The 26,692-nt window shown below is 43.4% G+C and overlaps 2 protein-coding genes and 2 long non-coding RNA genes across 6 annotated transcripts; 3 read left to right on the top strand and 1 right to left on the bottom strand.

Moving 5' to 3' along the window:
- The first annotated feature begins 1,774 nt into the window (after nucleotides 1-1,774).
- LOC133888832 (uncharacterized) lies at nucleotides 1,775-2,942 on the top strand. Its single transcript, XM_062329204.1, has 4 exons — nucleotides 1,775-2,046; nucleotides 2,316-2,384; nucleotides 2,491-2,595; nucleotides 2,721-2,942. Exons 2-4 carry the CDS (start codon nucleotides 2,340-2,342, stop codon nucleotides 2,820-2,822), a joined length of 252 nt encoding a protein of 83 aa, XP_062185188.1. The 5' UTR covers nucleotides 1,775-2,046; nucleotides 2,316-2,339; the 3' UTR covers nucleotides 2,823-2,942.
- A 177-nt stretch (nucleotides 2,943-3,119) lies between these two features.
- Nucleotides 3,120-5,780, top strand: LOC133888830 (putative 12-oxophytodienoate reductase 12). Of its 3 annotated transcripts, none has more exons than XM_062329202.1 (3): nucleotides 3,120-3,618; nucleotides 4,851-5,055; nucleotides 5,467-5,780. In XM_062329202.1, exons 1-3 carry the CDS (start codon nucleotides 3,559-3,561, stop codon nucleotides 5,556-5,558), a joined length of 357 nt encoding a protein of 118 aa, XP_062185186.1. In that variant the 5' UTR covers nucleotides 3,120-3,558; the 3' UTR covers nucleotides 5,559-5,780. The 3 variants fall into 3 exon arrangements, 2 of the variants coding, with proteins under 2 accessions (XP_062185186.1, XP_062185187.1); XM_062329203.1 differs by lacking the exon at nucleotides 3,120-3,618 and adding an exon at nucleotides 3,627-4,246; XR_009903835.1 differs by lacking the exon at nucleotides 3,120-3,618 and having other exon boundaries at nucleotides 3,627-5,346.
- A 2,503-nt stretch (nucleotides 5,781-8,283) lies between these two features.
- Nucleotides 8,284-12,437, bottom strand: LOC133888833 (uncharacterized). The gene is made up of 3 exons (XR_009903836.1): nucleotides 12,040-12,437; nucleotides 11,879-11,957; nucleotides 8,284-11,801 (listed from the first exon to the last, which is right to left on the bottom strand). It is a non-coding gene; the product is annotated as an uncharacterized LOC133888833 (long non-coding RNA).
- A 7,289-nt stretch (nucleotides 12,438-19,726) lies between these two features.
- Nucleotides 19,727-23,607, top strand: LOC133889716 (uncharacterized). Its single transcript, XR_009903926.1, has 3 exons — nucleotides 19,727-19,937; nucleotides 20,816-20,923; nucleotides 23,357-23,607. It is a non-coding gene; the product is annotated as an uncharacterized LOC133889716 (long non-coding RNA).
- The last annotated feature ends 3,085 nt before the right edge of the window (nucleotides 23,608-26,692 follow it).

The raw sequence follows: 26,692 nt of genomic DNA, 5'->3' as shown, positions 1-26,692 counted from the left end.
CCCAACAAACAATTCAAAAGACAATTTTTTAAAGATAGGAAAAATATTTTCATTGGTGAAGACTAAAGAGAGGCACAAAATTATTTTTTGACCTATGATGCGACTTAAAACGACCATTTAAGGTGCATTAAAACAACCAAATCTGTATGGGCGCTGTTAGTGCCTAGACCTCCGATCCCGATGATAGCATCGGACGCTCTTCGTGCAGTATGATTGGAGTAGATGCACAATCTCTCTACCATATGATTAAAAAAAACTCCCACCACAATATTCTTCGTTGTTGCCCGCAACATCCTTGGTGAATCCCCTTCTTTGTCTTTTGGAGGCTCATCCTCGAACTACACCTCTAGAAAACATCGATGAGTTTGACTCCCCTAGCCTATAGATCAGGAAAATCACATGAAACATGTCTTACATCCTTAAAATAAAAGGAAATAAGAGTTTTTGCCCCTAAATCATCCAAAAACACCCATTCTGGGTTAGGGTGCGCAACAAATAGAAATATAAACTATCACAAATCAAAACAACTACTACAACAAATTTTTGAAATCAAAGCAACATCCACCCAAAAGGCATGCAACATACATCTAAATGCCATACACCATGTTTACTGCAAAGGAAATAAAAAGATAGACTACAACAAAATTTTGAAATTACTGCAACATCCGCCAAAAACGCATGCAACATCCATCTAAAAGCCATGCAACATGTTTACCGCACAGGAATAGAAAGGCATATTATAACAAATTGAAAGACCTACCACAACAAATTGAAAGGCCTATTGCAACAAATCGAAACAATTACTACAACAAATTTTTGAAATCACTAGAACATCCATCCAAAACGCATGCAACCTTTGTCCAAAATGCACACAATATTTATCTACAAAGTCAGGTAACATGCTTGCTGTAGAGGAGTGATGAGGCGTGCAGGAGAGCAAAGCTCACATCTGTTGTCCATCCCTTGCAACGATGACTCACTAGAGATATGTCTCTTTGATGAAAGGGGAAGAGGAGCAGTAGGGGAGGAGAAAAGGAGAATGGGAGTGAAAAGCAAATTAAGAAGGGAGGAGAGCGAAAAGAGAGGTGGGCATAGAGAGGGAGAGGCCTCATCTTTTGATTTTGACCAGCAATGACTTGCCAAAGCTTTGGCACTGAAGAGAGGAGGATATAATGCAAGGGGCAGGACGGGGAGGGAAAGCAATGATTAGACTTGGAGAAGGAGGGAGGATAAGAGCAAGAGGGAGGCACAACCGTGTGTGATCAAGTGATTTGGTCGATAGAGTGTATGTAGAGAGAGTGAAGTGGCCTCTATTCAATAGAGAACCAAGCAAGGCTGCAACGAAGATGACAAAGCTCTAGCACTGAAAGTGTGCGAGCTAAGTGAGCTCTGACAAATCAAGATTTGGTTGAACATGAAAGTGTGCGAGCTAAGTTGATGAAGGGAAAATTCAGTTTCAATTAGAACTTCAGTTTCAATTAGAACGTTTATGATCCGTTAGAACTAGAGCATTATCAAATATGTATTTCAAAAATATAGAATAGATGATCGCCCTCAACCATCAACATACAACTCACTCATATATCCATCACATGCTCATATACATTTGTTTGTGCTGACTAAATCATACGTCAAGAGACAAACAACGACAATCAATTCATAGGTATGAAATAGAATCTCATAGACTTTCATGAATTAGCAAAATCGACTTCAAAACCCGCATAGTTGCCAAATATTAGCAAAATCGAATTCAAAACCCGGGTCTAGCTGCATTTTTCTGGTCCAAAAGTGGCATGTTTGTGAGAAGGACCTTTGGAAAGTACAAAAATACCCCTCGCCGCTCCAGCCCTCGTCTTCTTCCTCTGTTCCTCCTTCCCTCGAGGCGGCGTACGCCTCCAGGATCCGTTGCACCGAAGCGAAGCAGGCCACCTCGAAGGAATTCTTCCATTGTAATCCTCCTCCTCCTGTACCTCCTCCCCATCAACTAGACAGGCGTCGATTTCATTGGAGATCCGTCCGGACTTGGATTGGTTTCCTCTTTTGCTGGTAAGGAAGCCCTAGCCTGCTTGGATGCATTGTTCTATGAGTGAGTTTTATTCCGCAGGATCTTTTCTTTGCTGTCAGCGATCAAACCCGAGTCGTCCTTGCTGCGATGGATGCTCTAATCCGTCCAGTTCGTCGCAGATTCGTCTGATGTTTGCCTGTTAGGAGAGGCTACTGATAGCAGTAAAAAATAAGTTTCGGGGGCTCAATTAAACCTTCATCCCCCAATCTAAGGTCGCCCCCGTTTCCTAACATGGTCAGCGATCATGCAGGCTTGCGTCTTGACATCTCCGGAGATGCATCCCCCTCTAACCTTACACAGGCATCCTATGTGTGCTGAGGTATGATTAACTTTGTGCTGATCTCTGGGTTTTTTAAAGCCTTTTTGCATTTGAGCTGTATATTTTGCGCAATTCTTCATAGAGTTCATGTAAATTTGTCACCCAGATTATTGAAGCTTTCCAGAAGTGCCATGTGGATCACCCCGTAAAGAAGTTCTTTGGCGAATGCACCGATCTTAAGATTAAGCTAGATCAGTGCTTTCGGCAGGAGGTACACACCTCTTTGTCCTGTGTTAGAACTGATACTAAGATTTATTTATTTGTTCCAATGTCAGAATTGAAACTCCGGATTTTTGTATTCCCTCTAAATTCTGTGCTACTCACTTTGAAATCCAGAAAGCTTTGAAGAGAAAAGTAAACTTTGAAGAAAGCAAGAAATTCAAAGAACGGTTGCAGGCCTATAAAAGGGAAATGGCCGAGGAAAACAAGGAATTGTAATCTGGAACAGAGGATGCAGACCTGAATTTGAATTTTCTTTTTTGACACAATCCAGGGGCTTCAGTTGTGTACTTCACATATTTTCCTGGTTACCATTGACGAACTAATGTTTATGGCTAATACAGTGCACTTTATAATTTTGAATTCTCTCCTGTGGCTATGTTACTTATGTTCAGTCAATCTTCAGTAACACTTGAAGCTCTATATATGATATAGCAGATATGGACAGCAAATCTTACACTACGCTGTACTGTAAGAACTTATGCTTGAATTAAAGAAGATCACCAGATCCTTTTACTTCTAGCCTTCTTACGTTTTCATTCCATCAAATATTCTAGAATAAGACTATCCAGATAATAAGTCCCACCAGCTATTAACATGTTGACATGGTCAGGACTCATGAGATTATTGTCTGAGGTTAGAATTGACATTCAGTCATACCTTGTTATGTTTTCAGTGTCTTGTATAATATTTCCTTAAACATTCTTTGAGATTGTTTGGAAGCGTCTAAGGTTTGGAAGCGTCTAAGGTTTGTGAGCCTTGTGTTGGCACCATTAACAAGATCAAGATCATATCACAGCCCTGCACTTCTCACAAAGGGCTACAAGGGGAGGCCTTCTGATTGCAGAAGCGGCATTGTGTCGCCGGATGCTCCAGGTATACATGCAACTTTGCGTGCTCCACGTATAATGGGCCAAGGAACAAGTAAAGGCCTGGAAGCCAGTTGTGATGGTGCATGGAAAGACTAGGATATTCTTCTGCAAGATTTGGCATGTTGGAACAGCATATGACATGGGTAAGATTTTCTTATGTGATTCTTTACACTGTATTCATCATAAATGCCATTGTGAAGAAATACTGATGGAAGATTTACATTTTTTTCTGCCACACTAGACTAAATCAGTGTCTAAGATGAAAATTGACATTTAGACATCCATTGTTGCATTATTGGAGTTTTTGTATTGTATTTTCTTTATTTTCTTAAGAAAGAACACCCAAACTTGTATTTCATCATATAGTTAAAAGGGTGTATAAGGTTTCTTAGCCTGTTCTTTTCTGTTGATGTGCTACCTCCCCACCAGCATCATTATATAGGTGTGGGGATGGGTGTGGCATTTGTCCCTTCAAGGCACTCAAAAAGAGGAATCTTGCCAACTATGTAAAAGCACTATATTCTCTCTTACTTCAAGTTCTTATATTTTATGTAAGTATCATCCTGTAGTGCACTAGACATTAAATAGCAAGCCATTCTCAGGTTCCTCTAAAGAGTAGTAGCAGAGGAGCAAGAGCGAGGGCCATCATGGAGGCTATGCCTCTTCCGAGTCCTTATGAAACGGGAAGATTCAGGCTCTCACACAGATTAGTTGGACAACCTTTTCAGTCATTTTCAGCCAGAGTTTCAGTAAACTCGGATGGCTTCATTTGTCAGTTTCCTATATCTCCTTGCTTTCTTCTGTTCTTCAAACTTTCTGATGCATCAGTTGTGTTATTGACCTGCAAATTCATCACCTTTGTTTTGGCAATCATCTAAAGTTTGCCTTTTCTTCTCTTCATACACTATGTTCTTCTTATACAGACATGTCTTGTATGGGTAGAGTTTGTGTACTGACTGTAATTATTTCTTCCTTTCTGCTGCATGTTCCGTGCCTTTGGGATAGACATTGATCTGTTTCTTAATATCAATCATTTTTGTAACTATGATGATATTAAAACAAGCAGGATATTGCTTGAAATGGTAAACACCATTGAACTCACACAAAACATATTCAATGTTTCGGTGTGATCATAACAAATGCACAACCTGTGTTAAAAGAATGCAGGTATGGAAAGATAATGTTTTCTGTGAGTAGTTCACTTGTCAAAATCAAACTATAAACAACCATGTCCTTCACATACTGATACTTTAGGAGTAAGAAAAGTCTGAGAAGGCTCTATCAAGTCTTCTGACTACATGCATTGCATTGGACCGGTAAATGGCATACTACAGTGCTACCTGTCATCTTCTCTCTGTTCACTTTCTTCATGCAGAATTGTGCTGGCACCCCTAACAGGATCCAGATCATTTGGCAATCTCCCAGACTCCCACAATCTCATGCCATACTGTACTACTCACAGTGGGCTACAGAGGGGGGGCTTATGATTGCTGAAGTCGCAGGGGTGCCATCTGATGCTCAAGGAATGAGTTTAGTATTCTTCTGCCAGATTTGGCATGTCGGAAGAGCATCTGACATGGGTAAATGTTTCTTACATGATCCCTTCCATTTCTATGTCGTAACCATCATGATGAATGCAAAATGATGTTTGGAGAATGCTATCTTCTTCCCACACTCAACATAGCCCTCAACCTGTAACATATACAACTAAATTTAACCCGAGTATTATGTGGTTCCGTTATACATATTTATAGGTCATCTTTTGTATCTTCTGCTGCAAGGAATCTTCTTTTTCTGGTTTTGGTGCAACCACTGGAGCCTCACTTGCTCTCTTTCTGCTCCAACACTGAACTGAAAAATTAATTATTTCAGTATGTTTGTACTCTAGTAGTGCCGCATTGCATCTGAATTTATAAATTAGTTGAATAATTTCATCTGATCTTTTCGAAGCAATAATGACTATGAAGGATGGTTATCATTTGTATTTCCAGAGGAAGAACCCATCTCAAGCACAGATAAGCCAGTGGAAAAGAATGAAGATGACTACATGAAGTTCCAGGAAATGGATCATCTGACTTGCTGAAGCAAAGCAATGTAGGTACTGTAGCATACTGTAGATTACTGTGGCACTAAATCTTGATCATCCATTTCCAATCCAGGCTCACAACAAAGCTAAAGTCACGGTACTGTTTTGCTTAGCGAAGTCAGAAGATCCATTTCCGGATTTCCAATACGCTTAACTGTAGAAGAGATCCCCGATGACGTCAATCATTTCAGAACAGCTGCAAGAAATGCTATAGATGCTGGTAAGACCATCTCCAACAGCTACCTCAAATTTTCATCCTCAAAATACTATTACAGCATCCCCTATCACTATTACAGTATCCCATATCTCTAACACTGTAGCAGCACTGTATCACTGGATACAGACTCTGTTGGAGACGAATTTCTTAGTGCTACAGTACCCTGCAAAGTACTGTAGCACTAGAATCCTCAAATTTGCAGATCCTGTTGGAGAGGGCCTAAGCTGATAGTTAACAAAAGAGAAAAGAAAAACAAGTTACAAAGAAAACCATCTATTACTATGCTTGCAGTTCTCACTATGGCCAAGTCAACATCCTGAAGATTACTAGGTACTGCAGAAAAATTAAGTAATTAAGGTGCAGCCAATTTCTTTATGATAGGTAGGCCTTGGGCAAAATAATAATAATAATAATACTGGTACCGATAAACCGAACCAAATTGTAACCGAACCACCAAAATTATTAGTTTTTTTTTATGTTCAGTGATCGGTTCTAAAGATGACTAAATGGACCAATCGGGTCGGCCCGGCACGGACTTAGCTCGGCACGGCCCGATTGGCCCATTTACTATAACGGGCCGTGCCGTGCTGGCCCACGTGTCGAGTCGGCGGCCCACGGCACGGCCCAGCTGTTACCATGCCGTGCCGGGTCGGCCCACGGCACGGTCGGCACGATGGGCTCGTTCGGCACGGAGGGCCCAATCGGCACGGTGGAGGCACGACGGGCCCGTTTGGCACGGCGGGCCCGACCGGCACGGTGGAGGCATGACGGGCTAGGTCGGCACGGGAAGGCACGACGGGCTTGGTCGGCACGGTGGAGGCATGCTGGGCCCGTCAGCACTCCGAAAATAGAAAAAAATAAAAAATAATAGCTAAAAAAATCCAAAATAATAATAAAAATATAGAAAATAAATACATAAGAGCTTTATTGATTGGTTGCCTCGTTAAAAACCTTTCTACTAGAAGGAAAAAAGAGTACAACCTATGATTATGCTTCGAAAATTATATGGTTTCATTAGAAACTCTAGAATTTTGCTTGCAATATTTAATATGCTTCTTCAAGTGTCCCGTTCTATTTAGAGATCTGGCACCTAATTTTTTGCTGCATATATTACACATAGCAAATCTTACCTGTTCCCTGTTAATTTTTCTAAAGACCTTTTTAAAATGTTGCCACACCCATGATCATGCATGCGAGTTCTCAGCGTCTTGATCTATGAATTAAAATATGGAATTGGTTTCTTGATGTGAAGTGGCTACTGGTTACTTGGCTAGCAACTATGAAAAGAGAGATGTGTGGCCGATGAGAACACATGGAGTTTGAGATGGTATTTATAGGCCAAGATGAGAGGAGAGGTGGGTGGGGGTGGGGCCGTAGGGGTTATTTTAAAAAAAATAAACAAAAAACATGAATAAAATAAAAAAAACTTAGAAATAATAGGGACACATGATTAATTCTAAAAATGAGCTTTATTGATAGGTTGCCTCATTAAAAACCTTTCTAGCAAAGGAAAAAAGAGTACAACCTAACTCAGAAAATTTGAAATTACACGTTCTCATCAGCATCTAGATACCAATTTTGGAATGATTCTTCAAGCTCAGTGTTTTCTGTAGTGTGTTGCATTCGTGCTTCAACTTGTTCCCAATCCTTTACTATGGTGAGTATTTCAATCATCTTACTTGACAGATTTGTTCTTCTCTCTTCGATTATCCTTCCAGTAAGACTGAAGGCGGCCTCAGAAAAAACTGTAGATACAGGAACCGTTAACAAATCTCGTGCTAACAGTGAAAGCACTGGATAATTCGTCTTGTGCTCGTGCCACCATTGCAGCAGACTCACCGATATTGAGTGGTAGATCCGCTCTTGCAATGAAGCGACATAGCTCTTTTCGAGCATTGGCAGAGTCGTACTCCCAATGACAAACAGAGCCGTCGGGGTTGTACTGCAACACCGTCTGCTTCATGGCTGCTCCACTCTTTCGCTTGAAACTTGTGACGTGCCTCTTCAAGTGCCCCGTTCCACCCGAGGGTTTTGCAGATAATTCATGTTTGTAAATATAACACCTAGTATACCTGACACTTACCCTATCTTCCTCTTTGTAGAACCTTTTAAAGTCTTGCCAAACTTGAAAAGTACCGGTTCTTGATCTTTTAGGCCCGGTGCTTGCTAATGTGTGCGCACTTGTAGAGCCTGACGATGGAACTGCTGCTGCATCACCTGCATGTGAACCAACCGGAGGTTCACCGTCGGGTCCATCATCACTTGCAGCACTAGTATCAAATGGGTCGTAGTCCCCTGTGAGTCCTTGGAGAAAAAAATTATGATCTATGGATGTATCATGATCACCGGCATCCATGATCAATATCGAATGACACTACAAAAATTGCAAATATTCAGAGTTAGAAATAATCAAGTAATAAAACTAATAATAAAATAAGACTCAACAACGATACAAAAAAATCACCAAGATTTCTTCAACTTCAAGACAACAAGTCAGTAGGATGACGGTTTTGGAATTGCTCGGATTTTTTTGCAACAATTCAAACTAATTTTGCTAAATTATCGCTAATTCTCAGGAACTTTGAGACAAGAATGAGAGGAGGAAACAAGAGAGAAAATGGTGTTGCTGGTGTGGAATGGAAGGGTAGAATGCTCCTCTATTTATAGGTGAAAAATGGTGATTTTTGCAATTTTTTTGAATTTTTTGCAATCCCGACCCGTTTAACCCGTTAGCGTGATGGGCCGACCGTGCCGTGCTGGGCCGTCCGTGCCCGGGCCGTGCCGTGCCTCCTGGGCCGTCTCGTGCCCGAGCTAGGCCATGCCCATGCTGGCCCGACTCACCTGTCAACCCTGCTAGACCCCTACCCGCAACGACGCGTACGGCTTGCCACCCCAAGTCTCCACTCCTAGTCCTCACACCTAACTCTAGCCACCACGCCACCATCGCCCAGGTGTCAACTTGCGGCACTATGAAGGTTTGTGATGTCACCTAAAGGGGGTGAATAGGCGTTTCTAAAAAATTAAAATTTTGCATCGGATTAAACAAAATCTGGAACATTTGGGTTTAATTTGAAACTTCTGGGTATCAGAAGTTATGAGCTTAACCCGGACTTTCCGAATACAGAGTATGAAATCGAACAACGTCTAGGCACTCCTAGAGTATTTTAGATGTTACTACAGGTCACAAGAGATGTGGTAAGTTCTTTCCATAAGTCTTTTTGCAGCCACAATCACACAAACAAGTAAATCGGGGTGAGTTATCAAAAGTCAACTAGAACAAAAATGAACACATGAACATGAGAACATAAGCAACGAGACAAGTGATTTGTTTCTAAAGTTCGAATCTAAGAATCCTACGTCTCCATTGAGGAGCTCACAAAGACGCGAATCTATTTCAACTCTTTACATCATCAAGCGACAAAAAGATTGAGCTCGGTTTTACTCAATTGTCCACTTCCTTTGCGGAGGTTTGAAGGAGCCTCCACAAACTTCTTGTGGCACTCTACAAGTTTGGGTGCTCGGTGAGTGACGTCTAGCCATCTAGGTTGATGAACCTCCAAGAGTAGCAAACTCGATGTCGATGTGGCTTGACAATGAGTAAGTGCTCAAAGATGAGAATGATGCTCACTTGCACTCAATATCAAATCTCTCATCTAACTTTCAAAACCTAGCAAGAATTAAAGCCAAAGGGAATGGGGAGTGCTCTAGTGGTGCTTTCAATGGGTTTGTCACGGGTTAGGTTGGCAGGCCATGAGAGAAGGGGGTGAGGGGATATTTATACCTAAAACTAGCCGTTTCAGTAAATTCTAGCTCAATCTAGAATATTCGAATTCATTCGGAGTTAGCTTCACTTAGAACATCGACAATTTAACAGAATCTGGAGGTTTCGGATTCACCCGGAATTTCCGGGTCCAAAACTAAGTTCAACTCGCGGACCCCAACTAGAGACAATTCGGACCTTTCGGATATCATGTCACGGTGGAGGCCAACCCGATCGCTCAAGGACGCTTGCAGGCGGAGTCGCTGCTCCCTCTGGAGATCGACGCGTTGAACAGTTTGCCTGCGACCTGGTGGAGTCTGGCGCTTGGTTGTTACTTGAGGCAAAAATGGTGGAAGCAGCTCAGGTGCATTGTGGGCGAAGACACTTAAACGAGCTCTTAAATTTAACGGTCCCTTTAAACATCTATAAAATAGTAATTCCCATTGTAGATTGAGGTTCTTGCATATTTACTTGATGATGTAGTATTTTTCTCTCTCTTTAAGCAGCTAGATAAGAGTCTTTGTATTTTGTATTGTACATGCCCTTAGGACTCGGTAGATTATTGGAGTTAACCGAGATGATAACTGACAAACTGCTGTTGCTTTGCCCTTGAGGTAGTTGACGCCGTGGTGGCAAGGTTGGGTCCGACCGTGTCGGGATCCGCCTCTCTCATGGCAAGTACCTCAGATGGCATGACTCAGACCCATACACATTGGGTGTCTACATGGCTCAGGAACTGAACAAAATACAACATCCTGTACTCCGGTGCGGTGGAACCAAATGAGGAAGGCCTTCAACGGAACGTTCATGGTTGGTGGAGGGTACGACAGGGAGGAGGGAAACAAAGTTGTGGCTGATGGATACACTGACATGGTCGTGTATGGTCGCTTGTTCTTGGCTAATCCTGTCCTGCCGACGTTTGAACTCTCCTCTGAACAAGTACGATCGATCAACATTCTATACCGATGATCCTGTTGTCGGCTACACGGATCACCCATTTCTTGAGGACTGTGAGCCAGTGAGCTCCACAGGAGGGGATAATGGCATCTACCAAAACAGAAGAAAATATGGAAGAGCTGGATGTCCTTGGTCCGACTCTTGCTCCAGCGATCTGGGAGCTGGCTTGCTACATAATTGGAAAGCAACAATTGGAGGTTCTTCATTGGATGGAATTGTTTTTATGTATCTACGTTTCGTTGGACTGAATGAAGAGAAGTTATCGATCTGAACTAATTCGGTTTTACAAGGTAATTCAACATATGAATTGATGGTTTGTTCACATTTTTATTAAATATTAAGATGGTGCAAAAGGAGCACATGGTTCTTGGCGTATCGTGGCCATTTGTGCCATCGTGAAAATCCCATGATGCATCAAACCAAAAAATGCACTGGTTGCAGTACATGGCTGGTGGCCGTTGGATGCTAGGCGATACGAAATTAAACTTACCTACATCACACATCTCCAACTTATAGTTATTATAGTTTGGTGATGTCTTTGATGTGTGCTTGTAAGCACTCCCTCCGTTTACAGATACTTGGATTTTTTCACTAGAAATTTTGTTTACATATACTTGAAGGTTTGCAAACTACCTCTAATAACTCTATTCATTTACTACCTCGTTTTCCGTCATAAGATATGGCAGGAGGTTATTTTAGTCACCCTTCATCCAAAACTTGAAAGGGCCCTTAACATGATTCAAAACTAAAGGTCATTTGGAACATAGGATGTTTAGAGAAATTTTATAGGATTTGAATACCATCTCCTACATGGTCCTTTGAAACAAAGGAATACCATCTCCTACGTTGAGACGACGAGAAAGAGATGCTCTAACTTAACTATATCATGATGTGACCACTAATATGTGTTCCAATTTAAATGAGTCACACGTGTCAGTAACTATGTCACCCCGTGCAGCTCACATGACGGTGGCTACTTCACACGGTGCAGTTAAGGTGCAGTTAAGTAAGAGGAACCGAGAAGAAGGCGGCGGCAACTAACGGCTCTAACCTAGGCATTAGGCAGCTTTACGTGAAGAGGGGAAGCCATGGCGCATGCTGGTGCCGCGCTAGTCACCTGAGGATGGCCGGCGGTGGGGAAAAGAGATAGTGCTTGTGCAGTGCTCAGTGAGGAAGAGAAGGGGGAGCTGGCTAGCGCACGGAGAGGGAGAAGGGAGCACGGGGAAGCCGCACCGAAACTCGGAAGAGAGGGAGATGCTGCCGGCGGCGTCTCCTTCACGTGCCCCGATCTCCGGTCATCTTCGAGCTGCGAAAGGGGGGCGGTTGCCGGTTAGGGAACCGCGCGATGAGGGACAAGGGAGGTGCAATGGCGAGGAGGCTCACCAGGGAGAGAGACGGCGGCGAACGAAAGCTGGGTCGGCGATCCTCCGACGGCGGTGGCGGATCTTCCTTTCCCTGCTGCCTTCAAGGCCAACCATCGGCACGGTTAGCCTCCAAGGATGAGCAGCGAGGCCGCAAGGAGCACGGGTGGCGGGTGCGCTTACCGGTGGTGAGGGTCGCGGTCGGCTGCCCTCACCGGGGCAGAGGGAGAAAAGAGAGGGAGTGGGTGGTCTCGGTGGGGAAAAGTGGCGGCCGAGAGGTGGAATGGAGGGAGGGGAAGGGAATGAGCGGAGAGGGCTCCATTTACAGGGGAAACGAGGGTGGCTAGGGTTTGGGAAGCTCTCGGGCTCGGGCGCGCGCGGTGGCTTCACGGGCGGGCGCGATTTCGAATCGCGTCGCCCTGAGACGGCAGGCGAGCAGCAGTCGAGGCCTGGTCACGGCAACCGGGCAAAGAGGGTGAGAGGAGGGGGAACCCGAGGCGCTCACGGGCGCTCCAACGGCTCGACCAGCTTCGGGGATAAGGCTTGGCAGTCATTTTGTGGGGTGATTGCGAGGTGGAAGACGACGGCCAGGCGGCAGACCCCACTCGTCAGCGAGCGACAAAAGGGAAAGCGGCCGGGGCACGACGCCCATGCGGTTGGGCCCAACAGGCCAGTTCGCTGCGGCAGTTGGCGCAGATGAGAGGGAGGGCGGCTGGGCTGACTCAACGCGTTGCGAGAGAAACGAGGATGGCCTCCGCTTTTGGTGGGTTGGGCTGAAAAAGGGAACAAGGCCGGGGTTCGCAGGAGGGGTTTAGGTTAGGGAGGTAGGGGCTTTCGGCCCGATAGGTTTAGAGGGAACTGAAAATGTTTAGTTCATTTTGCCTCCTCAGCTAGCGTTCGAGTCTGTTTTTCTCTTTATCAATCGTAAGATCAGATATTTTACTTTTTTTAACTATCTATAATGGAATTTTTCCCTCCTCGCGTGATTTTGACAGTGGTTTTGTCTAGTGTGGGTCACACGTGGTAGTGGGTCCCACTTGTCATATGACATCTCATCTTTTCTTCTTTCCTCTTCTTTCTCTCTCTCAAAAAAATAGAGCTCACTAGCCCATGGACGCTGTCATCCCGAGCCCTTTAAAGGGAGCTGCACCTCCGTCCTCTCCCTCTCCCTCATTCTTCCCTCTCTCGTCCAGAGCATAGAGCAAAGCGCAAAGCTGCCACCGAGCACCATCCACAACGCCCGAACCCTGTTCAGCCCTTTCTTGACCTAAATTGAGTGCGTCGGCCTCATCTTCCCCAACTTCGGCCACCACCCGATCCGATCGCATGTTGAGCCGCCGCTACAACGCTCTTTCCGGCCAAACAAGCACACGGTGAGCTTCTCCTCGCACTCCTCCTTCTTTTGTGCTCGTCCCTTTTCCTTTAGCCTGACGTCGGCGTGCCTCTCCGCGGTGATTGAGTGCCTCGGCCACACGCCACCGATCGGGCCACAGCCGGGCCCTTGGCCCGAGAACCCCCTGGCAGGCTTCCCCTTCACGCTCATTGAGCACTATCTCCTTCTCTCTATGGTGGATGCATTCGTGATCCTCTCGCACAATCCTCAGGTACCGGAGGAGAGCCCTGCGGTGGAATCCCGAGCGTCCCTAATCGTGGCTTGTCACTCAAGCCGAGGAGCGACTAGGACGCACCGATGCCAAGGATGAACTCTAGACCAGTGGGGATCGTGCACAAGCCTTGTACCCCGTCGTCGCTCTGCTCCACTTCATCAAGTCTTCTTCCACTCCGACTGTCGCTCTCTTTCTCAGTGAGCCCCAGTCCGCCTCCTTCCTTCTGCAGGCTAGTAGATGGTTGGTTAGGCTGAGCCGGCCGCACAGGATGAGGATCGTGTCCACCTCCTCCTTGGTGCAGCTCGACGTGCACACTGGCATCGATGGCACCATGACCATCGACATCTGCTTCGTCGCCTCCTACTATGGGGTTCGCTGCTTCTTCTTCTTCTCCTCACTCGCCGTAGCATTGGTCCTCACGATGAAGACCAAATTCTTGTCGGTCACGGTCGTCTCCTCCCACTCCTCATGGGCTGGAGCTCCTGCTGCCGTAGCACGCCAAGCTGTGCTGCGCATCCCACTACGCCAAGGATTGTCATTGCCGTGGATTGAGGAGGTCGAAGCCCTGTTACCACCCTGCCGAGCTCTATTGTGCTGCCTCACTGAGCTGTGTTGCTGTCCCACCGAGGCCCAGTTGCTCTCCCACTGGGAACGATTGGGGCGGAGCTACTGTTGCCGCCCACCGAGGCAGAGGAGGAGAACCAACCGGAGGCCTTGCTATCGTTGCCCATGGCGCTGAAGGGAGGATCAGTTAGAGGCCCTGCTGGTCGCCGCCCATGGGGATCGGCTGGGAAAGATGGAGAAGATGAAGAAGATGATGAGATGTCATATGACATGTGGGTCCCACCATCATGTGTGAGCCACGTAGGAGAAAACCGCCATCAAAACTAGCTAAGGAGGTATATTGCACCAGTTTGAATAGTTGAATGAGGTGAGATATCTGGTTTTACGATTCAGGTGGAAAAAACAGACTCGAACAATAGTTGAAGGAGGCAATATGGACCTTTTCCTTTAGGAAATAGGGATTGGGTCTAGGGTTTGGTTAGATCTAGATTTGAAAGAACCAAGAATCACCTAATAAAACCAAAATGCACATGGAAATTTAATGCAAGGTTTTAGAATTAAATGTTCTTTAATTCGAGGTGAGTTTGGAATACTTAATCCAATTTAATTATTATTCATTTTAGTTGCCCTCTTTATACAAAGTTCAAATTTGGAGTGATTTTTGGCTATTATCTAAATGCTAAAATTCATGGTGTTACACCGACGGCGGCTGCGACCATAGCTACAGAGTCATCGTCATCCCCAAAGTCATGAATGTCTCGTGCGAAGGGGAAGCCAAGGACAGGCGGGGTGTTGTGGTGGCCACAACGACACCGACGACAACATCCGCACAACCAGAGTGGGAGAGGGGAGGAGGTGTTGAAGAGAGAGGCGAACTGGCGATTGGCGAGGCAGCTCAGGGAGGAGTCAAGGGGTTAGTGCGATGGTGAGGTTAGGCAGTGCAGGGTGCGCAGATGACGTGGCCGCAAGAGACCATAAAGTGCATGCCGATGAGGGAGATGGGAGGGAGTGGACGAGGGCAAAAGGATGATGGCGGCGCGAAGTAGAGCTCATTTAGCTCCAATCAGCCGAGTCACAGTGAAATGAGGAACAACCGAACATACACGATTAGATCAAGAGTTCACTTGGGATGGGCTGAACTGGACTGGGCAAGGTAAGGCCAGGCCCGGGCCTACCAATGGTTAAAATCATTATTAATATGGCTTAATTAATTAATTAAACATGCCTTAGAATTCATGTTTTTAAGAAAGTTCCACCGGAGCACTTCTCATAAATATACCTGTATGAATTACAGAGGTTTTATTAGTTTTAATTCTTAAAACATATGACACCCCTTAATTATTAGTTTTATTTTTGATCAGTTGGAAGAATCAAGGAATTGGTAGTCGGCAAGGTTGTTAGGATTCTGATAATACTAGAATCCTACTGTCTATCAGTTTGTCAGTTGGTAGATAGTAAGGTATGTTTGGTTGGATGGATGTGAGATAAGCATATCATTTTTTTAGTATTTAGTTGGATGGGAAAAGATAATATACCCTTAGGATGCTGGAGGGGATCCGGGCTAAACGGCCGGAAAGAGCTATCCGGCATCGCTTGTTGAGCATGTGGGCGCTTATATTTTTTTTAACTCTTGATTTTATCTAGAGATATAAGTGGTTCAAATTTTTTAAATATTTTTATAATAAAAATAGAGCTCACTAGCAATCTATTTTAATTAGTTTGATAAAAAATCCTAAGCCAATATTTAATTAAAAATCTTTAAAGAAACCTCCTTTTATAACTTCTAGAAAATTTTAATACCTCAAATAAATTACCAAAAATCAGGTAAAAATCACTAATATTTTTCTCATGTGATTTAATAATTTATAAAAATATTTTCAACTCTAGGTTATTTGATGAAAAAGTGAGTTCCTTTGTAATGCTCCGTTTATATGCATTTTTATCATTTCATATGATATTCTCTTTTTAATTCAATTTGAATTAAAAAAAAATTCAAACATACACAAATTTATCCAAATGCTACACAATCAAGAACCATCATAACAGAAAACTCATAACCAACTCATCATAACATTAGAGTGAATACATAAATCAAGTGGTAAGTTCATTAAAGATCATCGTAGCAAACTCAGCTTATCCAATTCACTCAACTAAATAGAAATCTGGCTCATGCTATTCACTTTAATCTCACCAACCAAATAGAAAACTGACTCATCTCATTCATCTAACCAAACAGAAAATTAGATCATCTCATCATAAAATATAAAGATATTCATATCCCATCCAACATTATCCTTCAAACAAACGCACTCTAAATCTCACCAGATCATGATCTTTGTGTATTATCAAGTGAATACTGAATAGTGTAGCATCACATAAGATGATAGGATAAAACATAAGATCTCGTTCTAACAATCTTATTGTTAACGTTAAAAATTGGGCAAAACTTATGTGATCCTAAGGTAATTTTTAAATAATATAAAACTAAGGTAAATTGAATTTGTTGTGAAAAAGTGCACTCGAATTTACAAAATTTGATGAAATTTAGTTAAATAAACATTACAAATATCTATTTCTTAGAACATATTGTAATTCTTATTAAATATATATATATTTTTAAAATATTGATAAAATTATGATTCTACCATCCGATCCTATCACAAAAAATGATAGGATCCCGATCGAGTCGGTAGACAACCGGATCCGGTGGTACTTCTTGAGCGGCGCGTCCAGCTCGAACCGCCGGCGCAAGTCGGGGTTCGCCACGAACAGCCGCCCGAATGCCACGAGGTCTGCGACGGCGGGGTTACCTTCCTCCCTTGTGCACGCGCCGGTGAAAATGAATGCCCCCTTGAACGAGTCTCTCCTCGGTCGGATCAGGGTGTGCCTCGCCTCCGCTTGTTCATCGGGCCGCGCCATGAGCGGCTCCTCGTCGTGTGGACACAGAGCAACCCGGCCTCGCCGAGCGCCGGCGCCATGGTCCATGTGTCGTGTGTGTGCCGACTGCCGAGCGCCTCTGGGTCGGAGCCGAACGCGTCATGTGAGCGCTCGGTGCAAATGACTGTGGAGTCACACACGTCGAAAGCTGTGGGGCTGTTGCCATCACAAGAGGGGAAGCCATTGGCCTGCTATTCGGTTTAGGCCCAGGCTGCTGAACTCGGCCGAAAACTGCTCCAGGAAGATAGTTTGCGAGCATCTTCCCTTAAAAAAGAGAGGTTGGAAATCGCAAATGAAAGTCATTTCAAGTTGCAAATGTCTTGCTACAAGTATAATAATTGCATTCACGGCTCATCAAGTACAACTTCAGTGTAAAATTTCCCTTAGACGATACGATATTAACATATCTGTCCTGACGTAAATTGAATGGGCCGTTTCAGTGTGCTCCATGGGACAAGATGAAGCAATCAGTCTAGTGGTACCTACTGCTTTGTTAACTTCTTCCCCTTCCATCATTTTCATGCCAACACACTAGGCAGAGATCACATCATGGTACTCTTGAGTAGATAGTACCTTGACATATTAATCGAGTAAGCGAGCATTGGGGTCGTGTGACCCAATGACTTCTTCCTAGTTCAAGTATAAATCCTCGTCGAGTATACAAAAGTTTCTTTTAAGTAGCAAGAGTACCATTATATTTACTAGAGTAACCCCAATGATACCTTTTCTCGATCTGCCCCCCTGCTCAAAGGTGATTTTGCACCGAGCATATTTGTGGAGTTGCAACAATTGTATTTGTAGAGGTACTCGCGACATTTAGTGGCCAGCGTATATGCAATTTCTTAAGGGTTGCTAAATCACATGTGACTAAAAGCGAAGGCAGTTGTAGTCGAGCAATCTGGACCGCCAGATCATGATCCAACGCACCTCACATTGTCTTATACCTCCCGCCCAGTTTGCTTTGTGTCCATCTCTCTCTCACACCCTTTCTCTCTCTGCTTATCCCCACCCCGCCTGCCTCCTCCCATCTTCGATAGCGTCCTTGTTGCCGGCCGCACCATACTAGCACGATGGTTTTCCATTGTCTCCCCTCCCCCATCTGACCTTTTTTTAACCTGTGGTCCTTGGCCTCCCATGGTCGGCGATGTTTTTGCCGTCTTGCCGTCCCACACTCGCATTTGCCACCACCGGACTCTGAAAATTCCCCTCCCAAACTCAAATTGCTACGGAGCTCGCTGTTGACTGTAAGAGATACAAAATTTAGGCGATGGGGTGCAGGAGATGTGAAAAAAGGTAAAATTCAAGATTGAAGTGTATGAGATGTGAAAAAAAAAACAGTTTCGGCAACATCTTGGCCAATAGCGGCTGTTCACAGGGTGCATATGGTCTAAAAACTGGAAATTACGCAAATTCCGTAGAAACTCTACCTAGAAGTCTTCAAAATTTTTGAAACTTCTGTCACATATGGGTGAGACTATATTCTACATCCACACAACATTTCATGTCAAAACTCGATCTTGTTTGAGAGAACAAAAATAACAAATTTCAGGTGCATTTGCACTAGCGCATACACACCTGATATTTGTCAAAAAAATCTCTCTTAAACAAGATCGAATTCACTTGAATTTTGTGTGAATTTAGATCCTAACCTCACCTATAGTTGCGTCATGTTTCAAAAAATTTGAAGGCTTCTAGGTAAGGTTTTATTTGGAATGTGTATAATTTCCAATGTTTGGGCCATTTCTAGCTTCTATGTAAGGATGAAAACAGACGAAAATAGAAAAATCAAATAACTATTTTTATTTTTACATTTTCTCTTGAAAATAAATAAGAAAGCTAGAAATAGGTATGAACTCAGGAATATCGGGATATCGAAAACGAACCAATCTGAACGAAAACATGTTGGTATTGATCGAAAACCGATAAGTTAAATCGACAACACTGACCCATAGTACCATAACTTTAAGTATTGATACGACATATAATTAATTCACAACAATAAAAATAACTCATAATAAATAAACCACATAGTGACATAAATCTCAACTCAAAAATAGCCACTATGTCGTAACTCGAGTACTCGACACAACATACCGTCATATAAAAGCTAGGGTTAGAGGCAGCGTAGGCACATGAGCTTGAATGACAACAGTAGATTAGCAGCTGACTGAGACTGGACTACTATGACCTGGGTGAAGTTTAGGATAGGTTGATATTTAGACGGGCTAGCTAGGCTTGGCATACATCCTATATTATGATTCGTGACGTTTGGTCTCCATTAAAAAAAAATGAAAAATTCGTGATAAAAACAGGACACTGGCAATATGGTAGCGAAAACAGTAAAACCGTTTTTATTTTATTTTCGTGTAAGTCCAAAAATTCAAAAATAATTAGAAAAAATATAGAAAACCGATCGTAACACATTTATACCGTCCGTTTTCATCGATCTGTACGTGCCGTTTAGAAGCGGGTGTCAGTAACTCATTACGTGCAGAAAGCTACAAGAAACAGACCTTGTAATTTCACCCGGTCATAACTCCTCTATAACAGATCAGGACCCTCAGTAATACACATATGCTGATATGTGAGCTCAAACCTTATCAATCTCTATACAGTAACTGCAGAGAATTCGCGTCCCTCCATGACCGCATCAGTGACCTCAGTAAGACTGTTGCCTGCTGTTGTCTTGTCTCTTTCTTGAGCGATCTTGGAAGCCAACGTCGGGAATCGGGCCAGGTTCGTTGAATCAACCACCAGCACCCACCACCTCACTGCTCTGCCTCCAAATGTGAGCACGCCATTAGTCTCTCTCCGCTCACCAATTATCATCCCCAACTTGCGAGCTTAAAGAGAGGTACCAAGGTAAAGGAGAAAGGGGAAGGGGTAGGTACAGAGATAGGACAGAGAGGGAAAGATGAGTAGAGTGCCCCTCCTCACCCCCTACAAGAAGGGAAGATTTGATCTTTCCCACAGGTATAACCGCTCCGTCTCTCTGTGCCTGGTTCCACCTATCCCAATTTCCTAATCCTCAATTAGCAAATGGTGTTTGATTACTTCTCCAAGAAATTATTCGTTTGATATCCTCTGTTCATGCGAGTTGCGCAAGAGGGGTACGGGGTACCATTTGGGTGTCAAAGCGTCTAAACAAAGTAGCACTGCTTTTGCCAAAGAAGGAAGATGACATCCATGGCCGGCAGAAGACGATTGCATGATCTTTGTTCTCCTGTGGAGGTTTAGCTTTCTTTGTTTTTAATTATTTGGATACTGCTCTGCTGTTCATAGGAATACCAGGTTCCGCAATCCCCATCCCCCCCCCCCCCTCTCAAACGCTTGCTTACGTCTTGCATGTGGAAGAGATTCTTATTCCGAAATCTTGGGGTGATCAAAAGAATGGCGAGTGTGGTATTTGTCGAAACAGTTGCTGTTAACGAGTTGTTATTCTATGGGTGGCAAAAAAAGGTCCAACTGTTTCTTTTTCCTTTTCGAACTGCGAAGGAAAGTTCAATGAATTTATTCTGGGAGTATGGCAAGACGTATTTATCAACAATTTCGTAATATCCCTTTGTTCCTAAGAACCTCCATTTCTGTATTGGGTGGTTCTTGCACCACTGACAAGGCAACGGTCCTACGGTGGTGACGTTCCTCAGCCCCATGCCATACTGTATTATCAACAAAGAACAACTAAAGGAGTCCTTTTGATTGCTAAGGTCACTAGAGTGTCCGACACTGCTCAAGGGTGCGCCTGCTAGATCCTCAGGCTGCGACTTCTTAAACTATATGTTGTCATGTCAATTTTCCTTTTCACAGATCAGTGATTTCTAAAGAAGTAATGTTTTCTGTATGCGTACAAGGTACAAAGATACTCCTGGCATTTGGACAAAGGAGCAAGTGGAAGCATGGAAGCCAATTATCGACGGGGTTCATGCGAAATGAGGAATATTTTCTGCCAGATTTGGCAGGTAGGGTGTTGAGAAATCAAGTTAAAATATATTTTGTTTTATACGTGATAAATGATTGATAATAGTGATGATGTGTTTTGATAATTTTAAGATTATATGAGTATATTTATATACTGTAGTTATGATCATAACTAACCATAGTTGCTGTAGTATTTATAATTATCATAACATTATATTTATACGTATTCGTTTGATAACTTGAGTATAAACATGTTTTAAAAGTATTTAGAGGTAGTTTTTAACTCTTTAGGAAAACCTAAATGACATGGAAATGAAAAAGAATATAAAAAGAGAATAGAATCAAGTTTTCAGCGCGGGATCGCTCTTGTGGTTTGACTGGGATTCCCCACGATCTGACCGTTAAGGGATAGCCACGTAGGCTTGCCACGTGAGCTTCCCACGATCTGACCGACCCATCCTGCGGTTTGACCATCACAACGCAGAGGCTTCACTTAAGAAAACCAGCCAATTCTCTCACACACACTCTCACTCTCACTCACTCCTTCACCCACACTAAGAGAGAGGGAGAGACCACCTTGACGTGCATGATGACCGAAGATCAACAAAGGGAACTTCCTTGAGCCCCCCGAAGGCTTCCTCGAGCTCATCCACTTCATTTTCTTTGTCGGAGGAGTTCCTATGTGCGTTCATCCACATCAAGTTCCTACACCACCCTGGAGCCCGATCTCCAAACTGGAGCTTCCTCGGAGTGATCCCCTCCAATAGAAGACTTTCCTACGCTAAGGTGAGATGTCCCCTACTATTTTCCAATTGTTCTCAAGCTCTAATCGATTCCCATTCCATTTAGACCCAAGCTTAACCCTAGCCTAGGGTTTATTCATGGGTATTTTGAGTTTAGCTCGGTAAATATTATCCAAATCACTTTAGAAGTACTCCACTAGTCACATAGAGCATTTTGGTACCTTTCATGGTCGAAGGTTTCGCTAGAGCCTTCGCCGGCGACCTCACAAAGTGACATTGGTAGGGTCTCATGGTCTGACCGTCGACATATCGTCGGTCTGACCGCCATGCGCCAAAGCCTTCTGCAAGTCGATGATCAGACCGCCACCTCCATATCGGTCTGACTGCCATCCCTTCAAGACTGTATGTACTTTGGTTACCTTGCCCGAGTTTCAAACTTCGGAACCCTAATCATTTGTTGGTCATTTGCAAATTTTTCGAATCACGACGCTATATTAATATTCAAGCATGCATCATATGCATACTTTTTCACCATTTGATTATTTATTCAATGCATTCTTTTTTTGTTTAGAGAGTGTTACGCCAGCGATCTAAACGAGTGAAGGCGACGTCAATCTACCTGAGTTCTTTGAGTGTTGAGCCGGGAGTATCAGATAAACGCTAGAGCAGAAAGACAAACACCTAAGTATATTGCATCCTTTAGTTTGAATTGAATGAAATCTAAACTGATAAGTTGTCACTTATGTATGTTTGCATGTTTAGCGATGTTGATGTTAAGTTTATAGGTAGAACCTATATTGTTTTGCATTAACTCTACTTTAAGTTGTTGATTATCCATATCATTGTAGCCTTGATAACATTGTTGATGTCTAATTTACAAGTTATTCGAAATGCTTAGCAATACTTAGGTCCTCGGTAGAAGACGAGCAATGGTTCAACTGTTGTTCGTGAGCTTATGGCTTACTTAATGTTTACAAACGTAATGATAATGATGTGAGTTGTATGAGATGTGAAGATGAGGCAAGATATGAGTGGTGCTAGGGGTAGGTCAGGATAGGAGCTTAGATGCCACAGACAAATTGCATCGTTTAAGCACCGTTCGTCGGTGCCGTTGACTTTAGCACTTTTCGTACAACCATATATTCGGATAATGAATGAATGAGCTGAGTATCATACGTCATGTTGACGCTTGCCTTGCGGCCCTATGACGCATTAAGGAGAAGAAAGATGGCGGGGAGTCAGAAATGTTCGGGATATGCTCACGGTTAACCTGGTGCCATAGGAGCATGTGCAAGTGGGTAGTTCCTGGTATGAGAAAGGTTATCTCGGAGGTCAAGATGATGGACCCGAGTCATCTGGGTAAAGTTGTACCCCTACAGGGTGTAAGAACAATTCAAATTACCGCGCTTTCAGTTATGAGCATGCTTCTGTCCATCCGTATTGGTCGTAGAGTTTCCGGATTTTGGTTGATTGGTATGTCGGGTGTGGTTGTTGAGGGTTATTGACTATATGAGATGGTTCCTTTTACAATTATGTGCAGGTTGATGTTGCAGGGTAGATATGCCTTGAGTTAAGTATAGATGCTCACACATAGAAGTCTTGGTTGCTTTCACATATGGATTTACTTAACCTTGTCGCCTACTCCTTGCTAATAACTTAAATGCATAATCATTGGAGTCTGGTCAATATATGCACCCATTATGGACCTTTATACTCATGTTGCTCTTTCAGGTTCTACCGGTGAGGAGGAGCTCGTGTTTGGCTACTTCAAGCTCGCCGATGTAGGTGATGGGAATGAGTAGTGCAAACTACTCGTGTGGCGAGGCTTTTGGGTGGAGCCTAAGAGCATATGGCTTCACCTAGCTTTGTTGGTTCATAGATGTTAATCTTCCGCTGCGTAGTTTCTAGTTTTAGTTAGGAGGTGATCTGTTTTTTATCCTCCTAGCTTTCTTTTGATGTAAATTATTGAATGCTTAAGAACTTGTAATGCTATATGTTGCTCACTCTTTCTTAAACTTTTTTGTGATGCTATATGTTGGAAAGACATGAGTTCCGATCTTAGGCACAAAACACGTGTTGCGATTAAGCAAATAGAGTTGACGTGTTTGTGACTGAATCTAGAAAAATTATACACAGAGAATGATTCAACGTTCATATGCAGTACAAGCCAGAGCATTTCAACAAGAAGCAAAAGTTAAAGTACACATCCATCGTTGGGCATCCGTGAACGCTTGAGTTTTTTTTAGAGAGATTGCAAACTGGCTCTGAAGGACTTATATACGTCGGATAGTCTAGTGATCAAAAATGTGTATGATGGATGCTTCGTCGGAGTAATTTTTTCAGAGAAGGTGCAAAATGGCTTCCGGTAAGAATGAATACGCTAGATGGTTCAGCGATGGGTATGAATACACGCTGAACTATTTCTTGCAGAGAGGATTTCAATGGCCTGGCCTGTTGAGTTGAACACGCCGGATGGTCCAGCGCTCAGGAGGAGTGAACACCGGATCATCTAACGTTCACGATTTTTCACACGTGTCATTTCTATAGGGATTTTGATTTCAACTAACTTGTGATGTAGTTAAATGGCGTTGGATGTACATGTTTGATTATCTTATGGTGTGTAGGTGATGGATGCAACATGACGACCGATGGTGAGAAGTTCGGGGCTAAGTGGGGAGCTTGGTGTCGGACGATCGAGGGAGCTAGGTGTGAGGAACCGTCCAAATAATATTCTAATTAATCATTAAGTTGAGTATTTCCATAATTATGACTGCAATAATGAACCAAAATATTATTCCGGTATTCCCGATATGTGTTTTGTGCCCAAGATCAGAACACACGTCTTTCTAACATACGTTATCACAACAAGCTTAAGAAAAAGTGAGTAATTAAAATATATTACATGTCACTAAGTTATTACATTGCCATAAACATTTACAAGACACTACACAACGAAAACAAAATAATCTATTGACAATAAAAGGTGGGTGGAGCCATTGCCCTGAGGCACCACCCAAAAGCTCGTCACTCGAGTAGTTTGCACTACTCATACCCACCACCTACATCGGCGGGCGTGAAGTAGCCAAACACTAGCTCTTCCTTACCTATAGAACGTGAAAGAGCAGCGTGAGTACGAAGGTACTCACAAGACTTAATCTATAATGGGTACATATAAATAACCCAACTCCAAGGATTATGCATTTGGATGATTAGCAAGGAACGACCACAATGTTAAGTAGATTCACATGCGAAAACAATTTTGACATAAATGTGTTAGCAACTACACATGACCACCTGTACAATTCTATCCTATAATCAGCGACATAAACATATATGTAACTTGAACCATCATAAATATATCTGAGAATAGAACCATCTCAACTACATCCCAACATACCATACCATATCATCCCACATTCCTGACTCTACGACCGATGCAGATGGAAAGAAGCATGCTCATGACCGAGAGTGTGGCAATTTGAATTGTTTTTACACCATGCAGTGGGTACATCTTTACCTACATGACTCGAGGACCATTTGGCTTGCATGACCACATAGGCCCACACAAGGGGTGCTCATGTCAAACTTTCTCATACTCAGAATTACCCACTTGCACATGCTCCTATAGCATCGGGGTTACCGTGAGCGTGTCTTAGACACCTTCGGCTCTATGCCACCTTGCTTATCCTATTCTTTTTCTCTTACTCGTCATAGGGACGCACGCCAAGCGTTAGCATGGCATATGTTAATCAACTTATCTTACCATTAGATCAACATTTGGTTAGTACGGAAAGTGCTAAAGCCAAGACACCGACAAACGATACTTAACCGATGCAAGTGGTCTATGGCATTCAGGTTCCTCTCCTGACCTACCCCTAGCACTGCCCACATCTCTTCTCATTCTCTCTACTCATCAATCCATCATTGTTATTGTCATTGTGAACAATAATTAAACCTATACCTCACGAACGATGGATATTCCACCATTCAACTTCTATCGATGACCTAATACCCTACTAAGCATCTTGTTTAACTTTTAAGTTAGACAACCACATCGTTGAGCCCAGATTACAAGGATAGAAAACATCAAATAACTAAGGTAGGAACAAATGCAACAACATAGGAGCTACCCACTATTTCCTGACACTGACTTGCTTACATGCGCAACATACATATGACATAATTCATCACATAGACACCAGATGATCCAAAATAGTAGGCAGAGTATGCTTAAATACTTGCCTTACTGCTCCGGCACCTGCCTAATGCTACCTGCACAACACTCACAGAATTTCGGAGAACCCTCGGTCATGCCCGCATCACACTTCGGTTCTTCGTTCTCTAAAGAAGAACGCATGCAATGATGAGCATGAAAGAAATGCAAAGATGTATGCCACAAGATGCATAACAATAAGTTAAAATTACAAGTGATGTGAAAGATTAACGAAGTCTACAATCTAACAAGTTCAAAAACTCTGTTAGAATCCAGAAGTTCCAGGTTGAACTCGGAACTTCCGGGTTAACCTCTGGGTGGGGGTCCTCGGGTTGCTACTTTTTGATTGGCACGGAGGTTCTGGGTTGAGGTCGGAACCTCTGGGTCGGGTTGGAATATCTGGATTTGCTTCCGAATGGGGGTGCTTAGCTAATCCTAAATCGGATCAATCCTGAACTTCTGAGTTATACCTGTTACTTCCGGGTTGGGTCGGATACTCCGGGTGAGGCTCCAAGCGAGGGTGCTCGGTTAGAGCCCGGAACTTCCAGGCTATACCCGGAACTTTCGGGTGGGGGTTCTTGGTTAGCTCTAACTAGGATCACCCAGAACTTTTGGGTTACAAACCCGGAACATCTGGGTTCTGGAAGAAAACACGTTCTTGTTGATCTCCTTGCCGATTCACATTGCATGTTAAATTTATCCCATATAAACATGTGTATGCACTAGCCCAAGAGTTATAGACTCAATTTACACACTAGACCTACGCGATTTTCTGAATATAATTCAATTCGGTTTACCCGGAATTTTCGAGTTGAACCTGGAACTTCCAGGTTCTAGCAGAACATGGGTTTTGC

Source organism: Phragmites australis, chromosome 13, assembly GCF_958298935.1.
Source record: "Phragmites australis chromosome 13, lpPhrAust1.1, whole genome shotgun sequence".
NCBI lineage: Eukaryota > Viridiplantae > Streptophyta > Magnoliopsida > Poales > Poaceae > Phragmites > Phragmites australis.
The sequence above is the reverse complement of the archived record's forward strand: the minus strand, read 5'-3'. Positions and strand labels throughout refer to the sequence as shown.

Bases quoted from the DNA above. Each gene is read 5' to 3' on its own strand.
- LOC133888832 (XM_062329204.1), top strand. From the start codon at position 2,340: ATGCATCCCCCTCTAACCTTACACAGGCATCCTATGTGTGCTGAG. The intron at 2,385-2,490 runs GTATGATTAACT...TTTGTCACCCAG, and splicing joins GGCATCCTATGTGTGCTGAG to ATTATTGAAGCTTTCCAGAA. The intron at 2,596-2,720 runs GTACACACCTCT...TTTGAAATCCAG, and splicing joins ATCAGTGCTTTCGGCAGGAG to AAAGCTTTGAAGAGAAAAGT.
- LOC133888830 (XM_062329202.1), top strand. From the start codon at position 3,559: ATGGAAAGACTAGGATATTCTTCTGCAAGATTTGGCATGTTGGAACAG. The intron at 3,619-4,850 runs GTAAGATTTTCT...TTCTTCATGCAG, and splicing joins TGGAACAGCATATGACATGG to AATTGTGCTGGCACCCCTAA. The intron at 5,056-5,466 runs GTAAATGTTTCT...TTGTATTTCCAG, and splicing joins CGGAAGAGCATCTGACATGG to AGGAAGAACCCATCTCAAGC.